The sequence below is a fragment of the Hyaena hyaena genome, unplaced genomic scaffold, assembly GCF_003009895.1.
Source record: "Hyaena hyaena isolate Hyena2069 unplaced genomic scaffold, ASM300989v1 scaffold_162, whole genome shotgun sequence".
Classification (NCBI taxonomy): Eukaryota; Metazoa; Chordata; class Mammalia; order Carnivora; family Hyaenidae; genus Hyaena; species Hyaena hyaena.
The window spans coordinates 2,288,046-2,312,227 of record NW_024080795.1 but is presented as its reverse complement, the minus strand read 5'-3'; the positions used below and the strand labels follow the sequence as shown (position 1 = coordinate 2,312,227).

General features: G+C 40.1%; 1 protein-coding gene across 2 annotated transcripts in view; it reads right to left on the bottom strand.

Moving 5' to 3' along the window:
* The window catches only part of MBNL3 (muscleblind like splicing regulator 3), a 73,175-nt gene that overhangs the window by 16,826 nt on the left and 32,167 nt on the right, over positions 1 to 24,182 (bottom strand). For both annotated transcript variants that reach the window (XM_039239857.1, XM_039239859.1), the window contains exons 2-5: positions 18,708 to 18,872; positions 5,807 to 5,998; positions 4,309 to 4,545; positions 773 to 923 (exon numbers count right to left, since the gene is read on the bottom strand). In XM_039239857.1, the coding sequence (XP_039095788.1) occupies positions 773 to 923; positions 4,309 to 4,545; positions 5,807 to 5,998; positions 18,708 to 18,872 (745 nt within the window). The remainder of the gene's footprint in view (positions 1 to 772; positions 924 to 4,308; positions 4,546 to 5,806; positions 5,999 to 18,707; positions 18,873 to 24,182) is intronic.

Below are 24,182 nucleotides of genomic sequence, written 5' to 3'. Positions count from 1 at the left end.
CAAAACTGTTATGCTATTACATATAGTTGAATGTAGAAGGTAACCAAATATCCTGCATAGTATCAGGAAAATATGATAAACTGCTATATTTTTTATACAATTTTATATATAAGAACTGCTATAAGAGTTCAAGGCTAAACTATATGTTTTATACATATATATACACACACACACAACTATACCTATAGTGTCATTGTAAGACAGTATATAGTATAGTTATAAGACAATTATACCTATAGTGTTGTTATAAGACAGTATATAGTATAGTTATAAGATATTATATGTATATGTATATATATATATACACTGTGTATACGGTCTTATAATGACACTATAAGTTTCAAGGGTAGTTTTATTATAACTATCTTTGGCATATCAAAGATCTATAGACTACATATTATTGCAATGCTGAAACTGGGAAACATTTCTTTGAGGGGTGACCACTGTCTTCTAAAGGGATACCTAAGAGTCAAGGAATTAATTTGAGACTGAACAAAGTGAATTGATCTTAAGAAGCAAACACTAAGACACGTTAAAAAGAAAAATGTTGACCGTTCGGCCTAGTTTGATTTTAAACCATTCATTTGCAGGAATCATAGCAAAACTCTGGTTCTCTAGACTAGCAGATCAAGTATAACTGCCTTGTTTGATTTGATTTCCAACCAAAACACCTGTTGACAGGCCTCGCATAAAAAGCTCTTTGGCAGCTCGTGCGCTCTCTATACATTCACACCATAGCGAAACCCGCGGAGCCCGGAGCCCCTGTTCTCACCTGCAGGGATATATGCCGGTGGCTGGAGCTGCAGGCCAGCCAGAGCCTGCTGGCAGTGGAAAACACTGGGGTTAAATACCGGAGTGGCACCATTGGTCTTTTCAAGCGCCGATCTCTTTGGTATCAGTTGAAGTGCACCAGGCTGAAGGGCCTGTGAGGGAGAGATGGAATAATAAATAGCGCCAAAGAAAGTAACAAAACAGCCTCAAGGCAAACAAAGAGGCAGCTGGATAAAGGTATGGCCCAGGAACCCTTTGCAAGGGTATCCATTGAGCAATTCACTAGATGAGTACTTAGCCTGAGACAGAAAATAGACAGAAAAGGGGAAGAAAACTGGTTCTCAACTTCACTTATTTAAGCACATAAAAAAGGCCCTCATCATTTGAGCAAGATGTGACCCAAAGCTGTGAACAGCAAATAATAATTTAAAATTAACATCTCCGGGATGTCCATCCATTAACCTATTACAATAATATGGGCAGAAGCAACAGATATGGGAGGAAAGAGATTTTTGCCACTTAAAATTCCAACGTGGATCTAGGAGGCAAATGGTATACAGGTGATAAAACAGATGGCAGGAGGTCAGAGTTTGATCCGGTAGCTTCATAAAACAAAATCGAATTTATATAAGGACTTCAGGTCCAAATTCTAGAACTGTGCTTCTTCCAATTACCATGTAAGGGAAAAGTAAATAATTTTCTTCCTCACTACCCACCTCATCCAAATAACATGGGCAGTTAGCAAAATTTGCGCAATTCTCAATTTATACATGCTCGCTGTGCATTTTGGGATGTACCACCAGCTTCGTTAAGTCCTTGTAAGGTTTAATTCTAAAATGTATTAGATATTAAAACTCTCCTTTCATGTCCACACATTTCTTTCAAAATCTCACGGTGCTTATGATACTCGGTCAAATTTGCTCCTGGATCAGATTCACTGGGAAAGTTGGACATGACTTTCTACATTTTTTTCTCAGCAAATTGCACATGACTTAAAAGACATGTCCCAGCGATAATAATGAGGTATGCTCCAAATTCTTAAGGAGCCAGGAACACTTCTGTTGAGTAACAAGAATTCCATATGCCAAAAAGGGGTATGCCATGACCTTCTTTTTCTTGTGGATAATGAAGTCTGAAGTTCTCTCTCTCTCTCTTTTTTTTTTTTTTTTTTGGAAACTAAATATTTACCCTTCATGCCTTTTGCTTTTAAATGCATACATGTTGCTTTCAGTGAAGTCAACCTGAGCTATGCACATGAGAGGGTAAAAAAAAAAAAAAAATCTTTCTTTTTATGAAACATTTCAGCTCTGAATCCTTCAAAATATAGAAAGTGTAAATTTCTTCAGGAAGCCTTTATTTGATCTTACCGCAAACCAATTGCTGTGGGCCAATCTGGCCACACTACGAAGACTCTGCTCTGGCCAGTTACTTAGAAAGGAATTTTATATTGATATCCACAAGTACCAAATGAAGGCCTACTAGATAATACTTCTCAACATGGAGATTTGGAACTGACTTATATGCATCCTACCAAACACACCCAAATCATGAGAAATGGACACATATATGAAGGCCCCATGACTGAGCATGGAACAGGTACAAAATGGCATAAGCAAGCCATTCCTTATACATCCCATGCATAGGAGAACCTTTATTTTTACGGGAAACTGTATTCCTCTTCTGTATCATAGGCCCACACTACTACTGAACTCCATGGCACTGACGGAAGTAATAAAAAAATTGGAAGTTTAAAATCTGCAGTGAACATTCTGGATACCTTGCTATTTTCAGAGTTTAAAATCCCTTCCTTCAAAAGAATTTAAGACAAAAACCATTTGGTGAAGTCTTTTTAAAATTCATTAACAGACTGTTTTCCAGATCAGGAGAAAAAATAAGTTTCTTCTACTTTGGTGCCTCACATCTTTCATGAAGTGATGGGCTCAGTTCCTTTTTTAAAAAAAATTTTAAATGTTTATTTATTTTTGAGAGAGAGACAGAGTGTGAGCAGGAGAGGGGCAGAGAAAGAGGGAGAAACAGAATCTGAAGCAGGCTCCAGGCTCTGAGCTGTCAGCACAGAGCCTGATACGGGACTCGAATTCATGAACTGTGAGATCATGACCTGAGCAGAACCTGAACGCTCAACCGACTGAGCCACCCAGGTGCCCTGTGATGGGTTCAGTTCTGAGAGAAGAGGGGAGATGAAGCAAGTCCTGAATCTATGAGAAAAGTGTGGAGAAATTTGGAGTATTTGCCTTAGAAAAAAAGACATGAAAGTCCCACTCATATGGCATAGGGACTTATTTGATGTAATAAAATTTAAGTGTAAGTTCCAGTTCCAGCAAGATCAACTTCAACTCAATGAGGAAAACCTTCTTAACAAGTACAGATGTTTGAAAGTACATGAAACCTTGGATCGCGAGTAACTTGTTCTGTGAGTGTTCTGCAGACGAGCAAACGTTTCTAATAAATTTTAACTTGATAAACGAGCAATGTCTTGCAATACGAGTACTGTGAGACACCGAATGTCATATGATCACAACTGAGCCAATGGTTCTTGAAATTCGTTTGGATATATGAGTGCTTTGGATTATAAGCAGGTTTCTGGAACAAATTATACTCCCAAACCAAGGTTTTAATGTAAATCTATCTCTTTTATGAAAAGGTAAGGTCCTGTCATGGGCTTCAGGATCCTTAGGTGCTTTTTTCTCCATGGCCAGGAAACATGAGGTTTCCTCAGGGTTTTGTCCCTTATTGAGATTATTATACCCTATTGCATGAGGAAAGGCCCACATCAGAAAAAGAAATGAATTACAAGCAGCTTATCAAAGTAATTGACAGCTATGGCAAACTTAACTAATCATAATTCTTATTTCTCAACCTATCACACTGTAGTGTTATGCATATATTTTCCCCACCTGCTACCTTACTGACAAAGTGTCCATGAAGGTGGCTCACAGGGTAGAGAGGCAACTTCCCGTCTTTTTAGGATATTAGGATTAGTTAAGCAGGCTATCAAAACTACTCAAAAATAATTTACTGGTTAAGTTATATAATTTACTCTTTTCCTAAACATGGGAGAAAAAGCACAGTAGATTGAAATCATTGGTAAAGCTTTGAAATAATTATCCTTAGAAAATTAAAACAATTTTTTTAACGTTTATTTATTTTTGAGAGAGAGAGAGATCGTGAGCGGAGAGGGGCAGAGAGAGAAAAAGACAGAATCTGAAGCAGGCTACAGGCTCTGAGCTGTCAGCACAGAGCCAGACATGGGGCTCGAACTCACGAGCCATGAGATCACGACCTGAACTGAAGTTGGACGCTCAACTGACTGAGCATCCAATAAAGATTTTCATATGTTTAGAAAATTTTAGCAAATGAAGCAGAGTAGATAGGTTTTCTCTAGTTTATAACCTTGGCTAATTCATACTAAGATCCGCTCATGACGATTCAAGATTATGGTTATATGGATATTAGACAAGTTGAGGAATGTACTAACATTTACCCCTAAACAGTCCACAACCCCTGGCCTGTCCTTACCATTGCGGAGGCAGCTGAATGGTTCATCTGGTGATGAGCTGCCCTGAGTTTGGCTTGCAAGTGAGCAGGTGGATGAAAGTACTTGCATTTCTCCCGGGAGCATCGCCCTTTGATGTAATCCATGCAGATGGTCACCGTATTATCGCTTGCCTCGATCATGGACACATCTGTAGGGTGAGCGTAGCGGCAGTCATTCTCACCACGGGTACAGTTTCCACGCTGAAATTCTCGGCAAACCTTAAATTACAATAACAACAACACATATCACATGGATGCCTGGGAGGTGATTAGCTTGTATTTATTTTGCCAGTGAATGTTAAGAGCCAAGAGTATTAGTGATTTTGTCATCTATCTAGGAAAAATGTAAAAAGCTGAAGGATAATGTAAAGCCAACTTCATGCTGAGATGTCAACATAGACATTTCTAAGGGAAAAAAAAAAAAAAAAAGTATTCCACTATCCCCAAAGGAAAGTTGTCTTTTAACACTATTGTTGAAAACCACTTTTTAGGGGCGCCTGGGTGACTCCGTCGGTTAGGCGTCTGACTTCGGCTCAGGTCATGATCTTGTGGTTCGTGGGTTCGAGCCCCGCATCGGGCTCTGTGCTGACAGCTGGCTCGGAGCCTGGAGCCTGTTTCAGATTCTGTGTCTCCCTCTCTCTCTGACCTTGCCCTGATCATGCTGTCTCTCTCTCTCTCAGAAATAAATAAAAAAAAAAATTAAAAATAATAAAAAAAGAAAACCACTTTTTAATCTTCCACATAATTCACAGCCTGAAGTTTAATTAGCCAAATTTGCAAGAAGGGGTTATGTTGCTAAAGTCCAAGATGAGTCTTTGTCATACAGCAATGCAGTTTTTCCTGGCAAAATTGTGGATCACAACTGAGTTACATGTACAATCAGATTCCATTATGATACAAATGCCAGGCATTAACGTCAGCCAATGGAATTGACTTTGTGTGAAATGGACTCGGTATTTATTTCAATCTAGGAAGAATGACAAGGGAAGACTGAAGGACTTCCATAAATCAAAAAGCTGTTTGAAGTTTCTTTTAGATTGCCTTTTCGTAGGCAGCGGGGCTATTCTTTATCTAGTCCATCATTCTTAAGATGGAGAAAAAGGTTTGGACACTACAATACTCATGTAACATTCTGCATTCATAGAGACTTAGTCTACTTTTTTTTCTTAGTTGGATTATTCAGGCAAGTAGAGACTCATTAACAATACGGTGATCCCAGTCTGTAAAGCCGAAGCCTGGGTAAAAGGAACATTCCCATCAGCCCTCCTGTGCCATAGCAAAGGGGATGCACAGTCCGTGGCTATATCTGTAGCTACGATGGCAGTAGTGAGACGTTTAATATTTTTCTGAGGTTATATGTCCTAAGCTAAAAACTCAGGTGTACTTTTTGAAAGCATTCAAAATGCTGGGCCCTGAGAATGTTGCTTTATGCATTAGTTTATACTACCCTATAGGTATTTGTATATTTCTACATCAATACCTCCAGTTTATCTGAGCGCATCGGTTTGGGACCAGCAGCTCCTGGCAATGCGAGAGGCGGGTTTCCAGAAATCAGAACAGGTGCATTCGGTAAAAGTTCAGCAGGAAGCAGGCCCATCCCAGGATGAGGTAAGTAAGGATTGAAAGCCATGGCAGGATTAGCTGCAAGTGGTGGATTCACAGGAAAAGAAGTCTGCATGTTTAAAAGAGGGGGAAAAAGCCATTAGAGGTAAATAGATTCTAGTATTACACAAGAAGGCATTCTTTCAAAGAGCCTAAGCCACATCCCAATTTACCATTGTTTCTTCTGATTTATGCCGCCAGTGATATCACCTATAAAGGCAATCTGCCTTGTGTCCTTACACAGGCATGGCCCTTGCAGGCTGACCTCAGGTTCTCCTGAAAGCCTCTCCCTTCCACCCTCCTCCTTCCTCTTTCCCATCAGCACCGCCCAGCCCTAAGGCTGCCGGTCCTACGAAAGTTCCCACCAGTCCTACCACCAACTTACTTCTCTTTTTGGCCCACTATCAATTACGGAAGATAGCAAGGAGTGAGGAAGCAAGGGGTAGATCAATACAAGGTGAAAGGTCTAACAACTTCTTGCTGTCCACCTAAAATGAGATTGGAATGGTCATTTTTTAAAAATTAGAGGTTCTGTTTCACAAATGAACCTGACTTGCCCAGCCTCGTCTTCACCTAGGGGGCCAGATGATATCCATAGCTCAAAAGGAGGCCCTAAAAATGCTCCAAGGATCCCTGCTGGCAGGGAGAAATAAGGTAACAGGATTTGAAGGTATATAAACTAGAGTACAACTTGTCAAGAAAAGCATTAGAAATGCAAAGGGCCCTCACGGGTTTTTCTCTTATGAAAGTCCTAATCTCAGAGAGCTTGATATATGTATTGCCTTTATTATCTGTAACCATGTAATTTATCACTTTATGTGCTATTTTCCAGCTTGTTCCACATGTGGGAATCTTTTCTTCTCAATATGGTTCTAATTTCTTTGATAGCTCTCATTTCTCTACTGTAGTACCTCATTCTTAGTAAATGACTGATAGAATCAGTGATAAGGTTTAAAAAGAAATGGAAGCATTTAATGAATTAATAACAAACCGTGGTTAAATGCAGTCGATTTCTAACAGGACTCTGTAAGGTAGAGATAGTGTCTTGGTGTGCACCTGGTGGTTTCTCTCGGTGTATTATTAATAGCATGTGTTCTTTCTTGTTATTTCTTTCACTAAATAAAGAATGAATCTTTCACCCTGTCAAGTTGTATCCATATCTTCTGCTAAATCACATAGGGACACCTCTAAGTATAGGTAGAATGGGAGGCTGTGGAGTATGAAGTGAGGGGCAATATATATATTCACCAACCCACCCCCTAGTCTGACTTGAAATTTTCGCCTGCACGGCCGTCTCCCCAAAGCCCATTAAAAACCACATGCCAGGGGCGCCTGGGTGGCTCAGTCGGTTAAGCATCCAACTTTGGCTCAGGCCATGCTCTCACAGCATTGTGAGTTCGAGCCCTGCATCAGGCTCTGTGCTGACAGGGCAGAGCCTGCTTGGGATTCTCTCTCTCTCCCTCTCTCTGTTCTTCCCCCACTTGCACTGTCTCTGTCTCTCTCAAAATAAATAAATAAACTTAAAAAAAAAAACAAAAAAAAAAAAACCAATCACATGCCAACATGGAAGGAAGGGGCTTCCCAAATAGCATTCGACTGTAGATGACTTTCTCAAAGTAGCTAATTGGCACATTAGGAAGGACAGAAAGAACTTGACCCCTGAAAACTGACAGGACTCACTAGGGTGAGCAGAGAATGCATGGCAGCCACGAGCTGTCGGTGGACGGGGCAACACCAGGCACCCAGAAACATGATGACACAGCCGGGGGAGAGGCTTTAAGGTCTGAGGACAAGCTGTCTAGGGCTGACCCAGCCCAACTAGGCATTTGTGATGTCAGGCTGTAAGGACATGCCATACTTCTCACTGAGTGAGATATGAAGCTCCAGGAATTAGCTGATGTGATATTCTGTTATATAATGAGATGGAAATCTCTTGAAACCGTCTCCCAAGCATGCTTCCACGATAAGGCACAGTTTATCAATTCGATGGTGCATGGTTGTCTCAAAATCAATAAGGATCTCTCGTTGTAAAAACTTTGCATTTGAACCACACAACAGTACTCTGTTTTCCTTCTCTTTTCTGTCTGACTTTCATAGTAAATTTCTCACTGAAGTCACCATGCTGTTTCTCCTGGATACTTTCTGCCACTGTCTTTTACAGAAGTGAGAAGAACCATTATTACAATCTCTTTGAAAACTAGTGAATTAAAAGAAAGAACTGCAGGTGAGTGGGTTTTCCAGGTTAAACATCATTAGTCGCTAATAAATTCTGATCAGTTAATAAGATGTAAGCCTAATGCACATAAGCGATGCTTCATATTTGCAGTAGCTCTGAACTTCTGTGATTTTTTTCCTTCCTTTTTCGGGGAAATTTTCCTGGTTAACTTCTGCTTTCTTTGGGATATATTTTAACATTTTTAGGTTTGTTATATGCTTCAAGTGTATGCAAAGAAGTTGTAAATTACTTAGACGTCTGTATAAAAAGTGCAAGGAGCTTGCTGAAAATATTTGGATTTTTTTCAGGTTTTGCCACAAACTATACTGTGCCATATTTAGGTTTTGAAATGAGTATTAAAGCTTTTGTAACCATTTCCTCCTTGAGTAAAAACTTCATTCTTTAACATTGTGTATTGAGAAGTAGCAAGTGTTTCTATGCACAACCCTCAGGACATTTTGGTCTTCTTTCTACCACCTCTGCCCCAGGGTAAGTACTCTATTGAATCTGCACATTTCAAGGGCTCAGCTTTGCTGGCAAGCTCACACATTCCATCTGAATAAGCAATTTTAATCCTGCCTATACCTCTCCTGCAGCGCTGCCTGCCAGTGGAGCTAACAAGAACCCATCTGTGGGGTAAAGAACCTTTTAAAAAAAAAAGTTCCTAGCTGGCTGAATCTGATTTCTATTTATAGCCTGAAATGGTCCGGACGCTTAAATCTGTTTCAGATATCCACTCGAACCTAAATTATTTACTAAATATTTGAAAATATGAGACGGTTTTTCTTCTTTTTTTTATTGTCCTCAGAGAAAATTTAATCGTATATATATATATATATATATATATATATATTACAAATAGTTTATTGTCAAGTTGGTTTCCATATAACACCCGGTGCTCATCCCCACAAGGGCCCTCCTCCATGCCCATCTCCCCCCTCTCCCCCCACACCCATCAGAAGGGGGGAAATAGTGGGGGAGAGGTAGAGAGGCAAACCATAAAAGACTCTCGAATACTGAGAACAAACTGAGGACTGAGACGGTTTTTTCCTCTGAGAACCAGAGGCGTGGAATTTCAACTTTCTCCGAGTGTTATAAAATCAACAAGAATGGTGGAGACCACCAATTCATGAATACTAAGGTCACCTAGACAGTTATTCACTCCCAACGTCTCCAACGGCATTAGCTGGTAGTGTAGGAATTCCCAAGAATGATTGCACAGTACCTAGGAACCACCAGGGTCTTACAAAATGCCTCCTAAAAATCAGTGATAGCCTCTAGAACAGTGGCCCCTGATCGTTCTTCCTGGACTTCACTGAAAGCTGTGTACTCTGAATATGGAACTTCCTCAGCAAGTTAAAGCCCTCACAGAATTCCCACTGGAGTTGGGTTATGGACCAGTCACTGTCTAAGTGCTTGTGATGTAGGGTGAGCGGAGGCAGACTCCAGCCCCTGAGCCAAATTGGGCCCACGTGTGTTTGTATGGTCAGGAGGGCAAACCAGGATGGTTTCTACATGTTTAAAAGGTTAAAAAAAGTAAAAGATGAATACTATTTAATAACACATGAAAAGTATATGAAATTCATATTTCACTGTCCTTAAATAAATTCCACTGTTCTCATTAGGAGATCTGTATTAACGAAAAGTTGGACATATTTGCTTTCTCTCTTTTTGGAGAAGTACCTACACAGTATCCTTGACTTTGCCTCTTATGCCACAAAGCCTAAAATACTTACTAGTTAGTCATTTACAGAAACAATTGCTGACCCCCATTCTAGAGGGTTCTAAAAAAGTAAAGCGCTCTATCAATTTCTGGGGTAAAGCGCTAATTTTATATGTATATGTATATAAATTTAATACTTGTGGCAAGATTCTGCAAGTTGAAAAGGTTTGGCTTTAGAAACCAATACTAAAATATTCACTAAAATATTTTCCTAATTGGTACTAAAATTAGGATTCTTCACTTTTTATTTATAGAACAATAAGTACTCAGTGACTAAGAATGGGGAGATAGATGGAATCTTGTGAAAGGTAACATTTTAGAAGCCACATAGAATTCAGTGAAAAACTATGCCTGAAATGAATATTTCTAGTTTACACATACATTTTAGGAATGTTGAGTTATTATTTGAAGTGGGTTTTCCCTCAAACTAGTATAAAGAAATAGATGTGAAGTGCTATGCTAAATCAATCTTTGTGTCTCCCCAACAGCTTAGATCTATTTGTAGTTACTTCAGTAATACTCAAGGTCTGTTACAATAATTGTTGGATGAATGCAAGATACTTTAAGTCACTTAGGCCAGTCCTTGCCTGAAGTCAACATAATTGAGGCCTTCCCTCTCTGAGCTCCTGTCTGGAGGTGGACGACTAAACATTTCCTTTTATAGGATGGCAAACATTTGGTAATAATTTGTTGACTCGATTTTAATACCAGAAAAATAACATTCCTTAACTTTTATTAGCACTTGTAATACCTTAATTTTATTGCTCATTGACAAACATTTATAGAGTATAAAAGGAAGCCTGGCTCACCATTACTATGTGAATTTCTGTCCTTAGCTAGTCCCAAGGCACTTTGAAATGTGTAAGTTAGTTTCTCCCAAACTTTACTGTTCACATGGAGCACAACTGAATTTCTTTCAGTTTTTGCTTGGTCATCTTCACACTTTCTGAGTGATGTTCTGTGGGGACTGAGGTGGCCAAAGGGTACGCTGGAGGAGGCCTGCATAACCGCCAGACTAGTTAATTGGTCCCTCAATAATTGAGTTGACTTTATAAACAGATGCAAACTGATAGCGGTGTTTATGTACTAATCATACTTGTTAATGAAAAGTCACTGTGGCCCAAGAGAGAGCTAGGCAAAAAACCGAAACAAACAATCCCTTCCCCTCAAAACGCCAAAAATACATAAATTCAGGGGCGCCCGGGTGGCTTAGTCGGTTAAGCGTCCGACTTTCGCTTAGGTCATGATCTCGCGGTTCGTGGGTTCGGGCCTCGCGTCGGGCTCTGTGCTGACTGCCAGCTCAGAGCCTGGAGCCTGTTTCAGTCTGTGACTCCCTCTCTCTCTGACCCTCCCCTGCTCACGCTGTCTCTCTCTCTCTCCTAGAAATAAAGAAAACATTTTTAAAAAAAATACATAAATTCAATGGTTAAAAGTGAATAGTTGTCTTCATGTGCATTGGGCTTTTCTGACCTTAATCACAGAAGGTAGACAATGGATCAATAGATTATTGTGAGTGTAAAAGGTGTAAAACATAGCATGTGAGGGGGGAATCATCATGGTTTGGATCTGCCCATATTTGGTGGAAAAGAAGCTGCAAAATAGGCCAGCAGTTACGACGGAGTGCCCAAACACAGGTCTGCGTAACGCCAGACAATTTCACAGGTAACGAACATGGCAGGAGAGCAAGTGACTTCTCTAGATGTGCAAGGCAATTTTGACTCTGTTTCTGGAAAGTGAACAAGGACTGACCTAAAAATTATATGTTGGTGAACTACATGTAATGATAGTGGCACTCAAGTAACTACCAGGAAAGGGAAAGTATGAAAAACTCATGTGGTTACCCAATTTTAACAAAGGGTATTAAACAAAACATGGGTCAGGGAGGGATGACAAGAGCTGAGAAAAGCAGAGAACCCACAGGAAGTCTGGAGACTATAAGCATTTCAATGCAAGTCCAGGGTACGTGGATGTTAAGGGTTATTATAATTATTGAGGGTTTGACAAATCTCCATCACCACCACCACCACGACCACCACCACCACCACCACCACCACTACCACCACCACCCAAATCAAAACAAAACCTTGCATAGTTAATAGAAAGATAACTCTACAGAGAAAAACAAGAAAAGGCCAAAGGTATAAAAAAATATGGAGGATCAGGTAGAAATCAGAAATTAAAAGTAGCACAAAAACATTAATTCACCATCTTACTATTGTTAGATCATAGACGGCAGATGCTCAGTAAGTATGTACTGAGTTGAATGAAAAGAGATTCTTAAGCCACTGATTAATTTTAGGGTTACCAGTTAGAAAAATCGAATTCAAACATCACAGTACAAAAGAAACACTCAGGGATCAGAGGTGGTGGCAGACACATTGAATAAATCCATCAATCCATCAGTTTTGCTGTCTACCAACGATGACTTTAAGCAGAAGGCCACTCCCATACTGTCTTTTCACACAGATGTATGATGCTAGGTCAAACAGTATGAGCAGCACAGGATACTTTATACACGCGTGTGTGCCCATGCAAGCATACACACATACACAAGTATTGCGATGTGTGCATTTTTAAACTGGAGTGGCTAAATCATCAGTATCAGAAGGTATCCAACATAGAGTTCTGAAAAAATGGCTTTGTGATACTATAAACCAAAAGATGCAACTTTTTTTTTAAGTAGACTTCATGCCCAGTGCTGAGATCAGTCTGGGGCTCGAACTCATAACCCTGAGATCAATACCTGAGATTAAATCAAGAGTCGGACACTTAGGGGGCCTCGGTGGCTCAGTTCACTTAAGGATCCAACTGTTGATATCAGTTCAGGTCAAGATCCCACTGCTGTGGAATCAAGCCCCCATTGCACTCCTTGCTGAGCATAGAGCCTGCTTGGGATTCTCTCTCTCTCTCCCTCCCTTGCTCTCTCTGCCCCTCCCCCGCTCGCTCACTTGCTTGCACCCACCACACACACGCGCACGCTCTGTCTCTAAATAAATAAATAAGCTAAAAAAAAAAGTCAGATGCTTAACTGACTGAGCCACCCAGGCACCCCGAGATGCAATTTCCTTCGTGTGGTTCCAGGAGACTAGTGAATTGTTAGTATGACTAGTATCCACAGAGTGGCGTAAGAGCAGAGACTAGGGAAAGGAGAGTTTACAATATTCAGTACATGCATAAAGGATGTGAAGGCAAATTAGGGTTGTGTGGGTGACCAGTTTAAGATTATTATCAGGTACCAGGGGCAACCACAGGCTTTACACTAGGTCTCCTGATGACTCTCTACTGAACTCTATTGATCTGAGCAAGGGGTTGGTTTTGCTAAGAAGAAAAAAAATCATCCCCAATAGGTGAGGCTGTCAAGCATTGATTTTGTTGATTCTTGCTGTTGTTTTATCTTCCATTCAGGGAAAAAGATTTTCACAGTGCCCTCCAAACTTCCTGCTTTCATCTCACTGATGATCAACAAGCAGTTTTGAAGTGGCTGGCTGTAGCTTAGGCTGTGATCAAGAACAGAGAAGCTAACAGGCCCACATGGTCTCATTAGCTCCAAGCTCTAACCAACTGAGCCAACCAGCCCCAGAGGAGAAGGACACACAATGGGCTGGGAGGAGATTACGTTGAATTTATCCCGTGGGAATATATGAGGGAGGCACACAGAAGAATGTTGGGATTAGTTACTATCTGAAGAACCGGGCACTGCAAAAGATATCATGTACAAATGCTCTCTGTTGGGCTGCAAAATTGTAGCACTTCTGTGTAGTCTCTGGAAAAACAAGATTTCACACTGTGCGTCAATAGAGTTGGGGCAAGGCAGCAAACTGACTGCTGGTGTGACTTCTTTTGTTATAAAGAAGGACCTTTAAAAGGTTATTTGTTGTTATAAAAAAGGACTATAAAAAGGACCTTCAAGCTGTGTGACAGGCACAGCCTAGGGAAAGGACCAGAACAAGGGCTCTACTTTGGTCCAGTAATGCAATCAGGAGTGAATCCAGGATCTGTGGGGTGTGAAGTTTATTTAGGCAGTTGGTGGGGGGGGGGTGTCTTAAGAACAAAGGTTCCACAGATATCTTTCGCAAACTTCACAAGCGCATGGTACACGCATTGCTAGGGCTCCTCCCAGGGCCTTGGATAGAGCCCATGCAAATGAGGGGCCCTGAGCCTTCACTAACCTCAAGGTAAGTCTACCCCTGGGAACAATTTGTTGAACAAATAATGTTGGGCTTCAGCTGTGATACCTAAAAGTAAAATCTTGTCCAACCTTTTTGCAAACGTGGTAAAATCCAGATGCAATTGGGGGCTGGTTGCATGGTATGACTCCACACACTCCTGTGATGTGATGTGGTCAACCTCAGTCAATGCGGAACTTCACATGATAATGACAGTCATAATTATATTAAGAGCACATTAACCCGATAATTACATAATGCCTGTCGTCGCTGACTTAAACGTTTTGCAAAAATCACTTTACAAAACATTTAGATGTCAGCACATGGAGATGAAAGAGCTCAATGTCATCATGCATCATTTCAAGAGTAGATAAGCTGAAAAATCCCCTGAAGAACTTTCATTAAAATACATTGTAATTTCTGTACCGATCATGAGACTGGTCATCTGCAATACGGACGTGGTTTCCTTTTCCATTAAATCTACAAAAGGGCTTGCCTACCTTTTTTCATGGTAATTTTTAACAAAAGAGCCATGACAATAGGGAGATAGCAAATACTTTGGGCAAAGGTTAGTTCTGTGTGCGAACCATATGAACTATATGCGAACTATGTGAACCAGAAAAAGTGTTTAACTCTGATGTGAATATGCTAAATGTACGATGTATTCTGGTGAGGGAAGGATATTTGTCTTTTAACTACTTAATGTTTTCAAAAATTATAAAGTCAGCAAATTATTTTTGCAATTCTATTCACTTAAAACTGTCCCAGTCCAAAGTTTCAGAATGGAATAATATAATATTTTATCGCTCCTATTTAATTAAGGAAGAAAAACATTGAAAACGTTGGACTCTAGATATTATTTGTTATCAGTGTCTCCACCTTCCTTCTATCTACTGGAACTTCCTATTTTTTTCCCCTTTTGGTTCTGACATGTTACGTCACCTTCCCTCCTTACTATATTAATGTCAGATAAATATATAAGCTTGTTTATGGGAAACATCTTTGTTAAACTGAATTATAAAATTGATGTAAAAAGGTGGCGGGGGGTGTCCAGACAGACATCAGATGATTCTGTCTGTAATGAAAGAAAAGTTGGGAGAGGAACCCATGTTTATAGGCTCTGTGGTTTGGAACACCATAACTTGGCCACAGGATTGCAAGCCATGAAAAGCTTACAGCCGACCAGAGGACTTGGCACATCCCAATGGCTGAACCAATAACTTGTATATAAATCATCAGGTGAATACACTTGACTGGGTGAAGTTCACCTGCGTGTAAAGAACTGCTTCCATGTGAATCACCACATTCAGAGAGAGAAACTAAAGGAGTTTACTAGACACACACAGGTCTAGATTATGCAAAATGTCTAAATCAGAAATATTTTTAATAGACTTACAACATCATCTCCACTGACTATAGGCACACGTTACATCCAGCAGTGAGAATCCTTCCTCCCCATACTGAAAATTCATCGTTGTGAAATTGAAATTTTAAGACATTAGCTTTGCTTGAGAGCAGTCCAAATCCAGTGTGCCTGCTTTCCCTAAAATTCTTCTATGGGGCTCGTGTTTGCCTCTTAATTATGCCAGGGGGAGTTCTTAAACATGATTTTTTGCTGTGAACATCAGAAACTCTCTCTCTTAACTGCATTGAAAAACACTGGGGAGTCACACCCTTTCTCTCACTTGCTAAACTTCCTTAATAAAGCCAACAAAAGCTTTCAGAGGTAGAATTTTATACTAGCAAATGTCAATTCAGACCTGTTAAATACAGTGAGCAAACCTGCCTGCTACAGCAAGCATTCCACCCAAATTGACTAGGTGTGGCTTTTATTCATTGTTCAGTTACACTGAACAGAATCTGTTCTCTAGCTACCATCTCATTTAGGTTGACATTCCCTTTATCTGGGGGCTTATAATAAGCAAACCATACTCAATTTTCCAAAAGCAGATGTGCTCTTTTGGTATCCTAGAAACAGATCAAAGTATGCTTTGTGGAAAGACCTGAAGTTCAAGCCAGTGATGCCAAATGGGTCTTAATATGCAACCATACAAATACCAGGACTGGAAAAAAAATATCGACATTGGAAATTTAAACAAAAGCTTGACTATTTTAGGAAAAAGAATCAGATGACCAGGGTGGTGGGGGGTTCAAAAGGATAGAGAGATATTTGGGGAGCATAGGTCCACGAAAAATTAAGTAAAATCATATATTATTTCTATAGTAATATCAAGATCCATAATAAAGAACACTTCTTTCAAATCAGACTGGCAAATGTCACTTAAAATTGCTCACACTAGTGCAATTACAAAACGCCTAGAAAGCTTTCTAGACCACAAAATAGGATCATATCAATCATCTTGGGGTTAGTTTTTTGTATACATAATAACTGCAGAAATTAATCTTTTATCAGTTTATCACATCACAACAGCTATTGTTAAATAATCTACAAGGTAGAAAAGCAATTTCCAATTGTTCCCTGGGGTCTTCTAAGTAAGGTTTTGTATCTTACAATATGCTATAAAATAAATTGTACTCCTGTGAGTCATATCAGTCATATTCTGCAGCCTGAAATCTGAAATTCCCCTCATTGAAGAAAAAAGGGAAATGTATTCTATTATAGAAAGCATGGAGAATCAAATTAGAAAGCACAAGAGGCTAGAAAACTCAATGGATCTCTCATTGGACTCTAAAAAAAGCCACTCCCTATTCTCCAGGGTGAGCCAGCATGATCAATAATGCATGAATGGTTGAGATGGGGAATGGAAAGACTCTCCTGGAGGCTGAATAGAAGATAAATAGTCTGCCTTCTGCCTTTACTCCTGCTTTATCCCAGACCCTGCTCTCTGATTTCCTGAAACAGGGCATTTGATTGATGCCCCATTGCTGTCCCTTGACCTATGAAAAAATAAAAGAAAACCACATGCTCCCACTCTATAGAAAATGCTGGGCTCAGGTGTGTGATACAATTGGGCCTCTCTTCTTTGCTCAGCCTGAAATTGGGACATCCTACAAGAGGCCAAGAGTACTAATAGCGGTGGGTGAAAAGCTCCCTTGCTTTATTGCCCTTCTACTCACATTTTCTGGACTTACCACATATGTTCATTTCTCTGTGGCTCTGTTCATACTATTCTCAGTATCTAGAACACATTCTCTTCCCTACCCCTTAAGAAATAGCAAAAAATGGAAATACTTTAGTGTGTGAAAGCTAATGAAAAAGTTTGGAGAAGGACTTCAATAATATGAAGTATTACTAAAGGTCAAAGAAGAGCTCGAGAGAGCTCACTGATGACCTTCTGGGAACTAATTTATCAATATAATTTATCACCACTGCATTCCAAAGCAAATGTTTTTGGAAAACTAATAATTATAGGAGATGAAATCTACTAATTTTGCGTAAATTTGTCTGGACCTTCTGGAAAAAGAGGATCGTGATGCAAAATTGTAGCGACTCATCAATGCCCCCACCACCTGTTTTGTTAACTATCTATAAAGATGTACCAGTCAAGAGGTGCCCTCTCGACACTGATTTCCTTGAATTCTGAGAATCAGGGCTCAGCTTTGCTGAGACCAGGTTAACCTAACCCCACATTTTCGTCACATCCAAATATTATGTATGTCTTTCAGCTTTCAGTGAGTTTATTACATAGTCATTGATGAAACGGGTAACAAATAACGACAACAAAATGCTTTCAAATTAGTATCTAGATAATGGTTTAAGGGAATGGGACACCACTGAACTAAACTTGAGACATGAAAGGGCTCAGTAGAAGAGGGACAGTTCCCAATTCTTCCCGGAAGGTCTCAGACTAAACTGCAATAGGGCAAAATCACTTTTTAAAGGATCCATTTCAACTCATTGATCCACAAAAACACTAGACACTGGTCTAGAATGAAAGCATAATCTTTTAAATTTCTGCAAAGGGAAACTCTGTGGCTGGGTTACGTTAAGCCACCATCAAATACCTGGCCAGGATTCCTCAAGAATGTCAAGGTCATGGGAAACAGGGAAAGACCGAGAAACGGTCACAGAGCAGGTGAGAGAGGGGAGACTGCAGTTAAATAAATGCACTGTGGTACCCTGGATTCGACACTGGAACAGAAATGCGACACACTCATGGAAAGACTAATAAAGTCTGAATAAATTCTGGAGTTTAGTTCACAGTAATGTGGAAAATGTTGCTTTCTTTATTTCATATACCATGAAAACATAAGAAATTAAGAGTGGGGGACACTGGGTCAGGGGTAATATCTCTCTGTACTGTCTTTGCAACTTTTCCTTAAATCTATAATTATTTCAAAGTAGAAAGCCTATTAAAAAGGAACAAAACCACCATCAAAGAGCAAGGCCATTTCAATTCATAACCCAGAATTCAACGGTTTACTTGTAATAATCATCAAACCTCCTCATCGTAAAATATTAATATTCATATTCTTCTATAAGGTAAATTTATGGTAAATGCAACCCAGGTTTTAAACCCAACACACCCAAAGTTTCCCTTCATGTTCACAACTGCTTTATAGTGTCAATGAATACATTAGCTGGCATCCTAAATCCTTCTGGAACTAGCTTCCTGAAGGCCCGGCAAGGTTATTCTGATGCAGAGTTATATTCTTAAAACAAAACAAAACAAAAGCATATATGCAGTTTTTCCAAGACATAGCTGTGACTTACAAGTGATGCCATCTGAGCATTCTGGAGCATAAACTGCATTTGCTGGGCGAACATGGCTGCGGCAGTCTTTTGTTGAATCAGATTGTTCCGTCCATTAATTTCCAGCTGCGTTTTTAGGTGTGGAGGAGGGTGGAGGTACTTGCAGTTCTCTCTAGCACACCGACCCTACAAATGAATAATGAAGAGTTTGAGGAATGCGGGCTGATATTTGTACAAAGCTGGCAACAAAATAACAAGTTTTTGGAGCTCCAAGCCCCTGGGAGCTCCCGTACGAGGATTTTACATCCTTGGCTCATCTAGTCATCATATCAACCTTCTACGATAGACACTCTTGTAATCTTCACCTTTCAGATGAGGAGACTAAGAGAAATGCACCCAGTTAAAAATGTGACAAAATCAGAACTAAAACCCAGGTAATCAGATTCCAGAACTCATTCTCATAGGCACTTTACTCTGCCCTACTTTGATATGCATTAAATTATGGGCAAAACATAAAATATCAGGAATACTAGGATACCATCACAACATGACAGGTTTAAATAAAAGTTTCCTGATGTGAGATATAAAATCATGCCTGTGAAATTAAGTAAGATTTGGGATTTGGATCTACATCTACAAGCAATCAAGAAAATGGAGGGAAAATGTTAGATAACTATATACACATAAATATACCTTACACATTTTAGATCCATCATTCTGGACAATTTTGGCTCTAAAGTTCTTTTTCCTGAATCCATACAACGTGAGAAACATCCTGGTATCCCCTGACGTTGTGTTCATCAAAGAAGAAATCTTTATACTTGGCACTCATGTTGTTCTTCAGGTTCCAGAAGCAATGGTCCTAGATCACTTGGGTAATTGAGACCAAAGTGTATTTTGGAGTCTCAGCTCTTTCAAAGTCTTATTGATGTGTTTAAGCACTTCCAGACAGGATAAGATGTCAGTCCTGGGCAATCAAATATGTCTTTGGTGTTGCCTAAATGTTGACCTGGCTGCTCATTATGGTGTCTACTACATGATAGCAGAGGACGTCACTGGACAGGGATTTATCACATCATCAAATGTGACCTGTTGTTGTATTTGTTTAACTCATGAGCACTATACAAAGATGCTAGTGATTCTCTCAATCACATTACCAGGTCCACCATAATCCATTTAAGACAAGCACAACTGCCAGCAATTTTTTTTTCTCACAATGCTATTTTTTTTTTTTTTACAGTGTATGAGCTTATTGGAGAGAGGAGTGAAGAAAAAGGGCATTTTTTTTTGACCTAAGAGTGCTAAGGTCAAGAGTGCTAAGCTGCCTGAATCCATAGGAGAAATGGGTTGGTTCACTGAGTGTTTTTGTTTAATGTTTATTCATTTTTGAGAGAGAGAGAGAGAGAGAGAGTCCAAGGGGGGAGGGAGAGAGAGAGAGGGAGACACAGAATCTGAAGCAGGCTCCAGGCTCCAAGCTGTCAGCAGAGAGCCCAACATGGGGCTCCAACTCACGAACTGTGAGATCATGACCTGTGCTGAAGTCGGACACTCAACTGACAGCCACCCAGGCATCTCAGTTCACCGAGTGTTTTTAACACATGCTATGAATTTTCCTTACTTAACATGCCTAAATGGTGTCCACAATCACTTCTCCATATTTAGTTATCTCGTCACCAAAGCATTCCTAGAATTTCACTGCGAATTGAGGTGCATCCTTCAAAACTTTATAGAGCTACATTTAACACAAAGCCAGATGCACTGCAACAGGCCTTTTAAATACCAGATCACAGCCTCCAAGGGGCTCTATCATTTTACTTCTGGCAAGAAGCTGAGTATAACTTGACACATAGCTTGAGAAATTCCAGGAGCCACTATTGTTTTCTGTCAGCTTTGTCCTTTCGTTTCTTCCAATGATCAATTTATTGTTAACCAAATTAAATGATTTATAAAATCAAATAATATCTTAATTTCATTTTTTAGTGTTTTATTTATTTCTGAGAGAGAGAGAGAGAGAGCATGAGCAGGGGAGGGTCAGAGAGAGAGGGAGATACAGAATCCGAAACAGGCTCCAGGCTCTGAGCTAGCTGTCAGCACAGAGCTTGATGCGGGGCTCGAACCCACGAACCATGAGATCATGACCTGAGCCGAAGTCGGATGCTTAACTGACTGAGCCATCCAGGCGCCCCAAATAATATCTTAGTTTCAATGTACCTTCCCATTCCTCTGCATATTCTGGAAAAGGAAGAATTTGTTGGTACTAAGATTTTTCTGATTTCATAAAAGTAGCTTAGGAATAGCTACAGCATTTTGGCACATATAAAGGACTGTTGGGAATCCTTACAATGTGCTAAAAACCACAGTAAAGGTGGGGTTTTATCCCCCATTCATGTGCCTCCTACAAGAAAAATATACAGCTTCCTTTCACACGTATCACAATTTGCACCAAAGCAAAGTCACAAGGATTTCAGCCCCCAGATTCTCCGCCCTCCACCCAGTATAACCGAGGTCCTCTGGCTCCAAATTAACAGCCCCGTGGGAAGCAGTGATGCTTGGTGGCTTCCACAGCCAAGCATGCTAGTTTATACTTCGGGTTTCTCTTCCTTCTCCCACACCCTAACATTAAGAGTTCCCCAAGGTTCAGTCCTAAATCCTCTGCTCTCCTCTCTAATCGCTTTTCTCTGGAGAAATGAAGTTCTTGTAACCTTTCATCTATCACCGCACTGGGCTCAGATGGTAAATCTCCAAACCTACGTCTGCTCCCTCCTCTGAATTTCAGTCCTTCGCCATCACTAACCACAGCTGCATTTGGAGATCCTGCCCCCTAACCAGGTCTAAAGAACTCCCAATCTTCTTTCTCCGTAGACTAGTTTTGCTTTTCTCACATTGTCCCATTTAGGACCACGGCTCCAATTCCCAGGCCGAGCAGGATCGCCTTGGAATTGCAAACCCACCTTGACAGCTGTTCCAGACTAGTGGCAAACACAACCAGAGACGTTTACACGGAACACAGTTTGTAATCCCTTCTGAAACAGCTTTATAAGGAGGGCTGTCTCTTATATTCAAGAGTTCCAAACAATAGATCAGTTTAAACAATAAAAAGAAAAGGAATACATTAGGATTTTATCATTGTTACAATTTAGAGTTTTAACCTCGATTACACTGAATGCAATCAGAGAGAGGGGGGAAGCCAGGAAGGGAGAGAACACGGTGTATTTGGCACTTTTCCTGCCAACCCACAGATAAAGAATTACTGCCTGCCTTTGTGCTTTGAGATTAGTGTCCTTTACATATAATAACTTTTCTTAAACCTTGTCTTGGAAAACTAATGACATTTGGACAAAGCAAAAACAGTACACAGAAACAGAAAAAGAAAAGAGAATTATACTTTAATAATTACATCAACTTGGGCTCTAACACTAAAGTATGGGATATGAGGCAGCATAAGACTTAAAACTACTTATTCATCTTAGTTATGAGATTTTACTTGATTTATAAAGCATTCTGTTTTGAACGGCAGAGTCCATAATTTATTTCTATAACAATGCAAATGTATAGCAATACTACCTCATCAGAGACTGCTGCTTATGTTAAAGAAGGCATATAAAAGACCAAAAAATCTGCATTTTTCTATCCAAACAATAGATGACAGAGACCAAATAATGTAATAGCAATGTCATCCGTGGAACACAACATTTCAAAAGAAAACCAAGCCCCTTAAGTTTTTTCAAAATGACTCTGGAACTCAGAATGACATATTTATATGTATAACATTTGGTGATGACAAATGCCCTCTGTATGTATTCATTCTTCAAGAGGCCCAAACTTAATAATTATAGGTCAAAATACTTTAATTGGAGTTGAGAGTGGGGGGGGATAAACTTTGTTTTTGACATTGGCTAACGTGTGCTTTTGGTCCTTGTAGGGGATTAAGGCTTTGGTAAACAAGCTGGGATGGGTTGGGGTGGAGGCAGGGGAGGGATGACCCAGCACAGTCTGTAATGACCTATTGTTCTTGGCCTTTGGAAAACCAATGGCTAGGGACTAGAAACGTTCCACTGTTTTCTTTACACCAGCTAAGCATTCTGAATGGATCACAAGATATCCTATCACATTGGGTCTATAATATCCCAGACACTATCTTTGTCTCAAAAACATCACCCCTCAGGTTTCCCAAGCTGACTCAATGGTGTCCCAAGCCTTCTAGGCTTGGTCCTTCTAGGTCCTTCTAGGCCGACAGGTTCAGAGTTGCCATGGGCTCAGTGCAATGAAGCAGACCACGGCATAAAGGACTCTATAGGTCTTGTCTCTGTGACAGTTGCCATGCGCCAGCAGAGCTGGCACTATCTGAGAAACAGCAGCTAAGGCTAGTCAAGACAGAGAACTCATTCTCTCCCTCCCTCCCCAAATATACATGGAAAATTAAAGAAGCATCGCAGACATTAAGCATGCAAGTTTATTGATGCTTGCCTGAATTTCACTTCTTTCCCATTTCCTTTGGCCTTAAAAACAAACCGTTTTCATCTGGTCTTTCACTATGTTACCGAGTTAAGAAAACAGCAAAGTGATTCCATGGGAAAGTGGTTCTCTGCTGAACGACGTGCTACTACACCCATGAATCTTCCAGTCCCCCCTTCCCATCTACTCGCTTTGAAATTGCACCCAAAATGCAGCAGGGGGAGAAAATGGCCGGTGAAATTTCAGAAATGCATCTGCCTCAAAAAGTTGATGACAGACAAAGGAAAAAGTTGCAGAGCATTTATAAGACCTCCACAATTCAATCTACTTCCTTTTTCCTACCTTCAGGCTTTTGACAAATGAGTACAAAGCCTTTGACGGAGAGAGAAAAGTAGCATTGTAGAGATTCAAATCCCACCTAAGTCTCGAGAGTTATGAGAGTGAGTCTGTCAGATCCAAGGGTTCCCAGGCACTTCGTGGTAGAAAAACTCTGTGAAATGTACTTTTTTATGTTCCAAAGAGAAAGCTCTACCATCCATCAGAATAAGAAAAGGACCCTAGGAAGCTGAAAATTACCCTTTGTCAGCCACAGTATCTTAACAGAAACAGCTGTTGGCAGAATGACTGGCTTCTTCAGACACATTTGGGATTATGGGGGGAAGAATGTCCTCTCAAATGCAACGATACCCGGATTATCGTTTCAAAGACATCTCACACCTCTGCTAGACTACCAAGAGTTAAAGTGGCATGTCAAATAAAGGCAACGAGTAGATGACTTGTTCGATGAAAAAAAGATATGTTATTTCACTTTAATGATCATGTGTTAAAATGAAAAACCCTATTGATCAGTGCCCCACTGAAACATACTTACATGCATAGACATGGCCTCTCAGAGGAAGTAACAGTTATTTGAGAATTACAGACCACATGCCCAGGTTTGCCAGGTTCCTATGACCATCAAGACCTATTAAAGGGTAGGAACAATCTAAAAGAGCTTGAAAGTGAGGGGACATCAACAGAAACTGGGTATTATCCCGATGT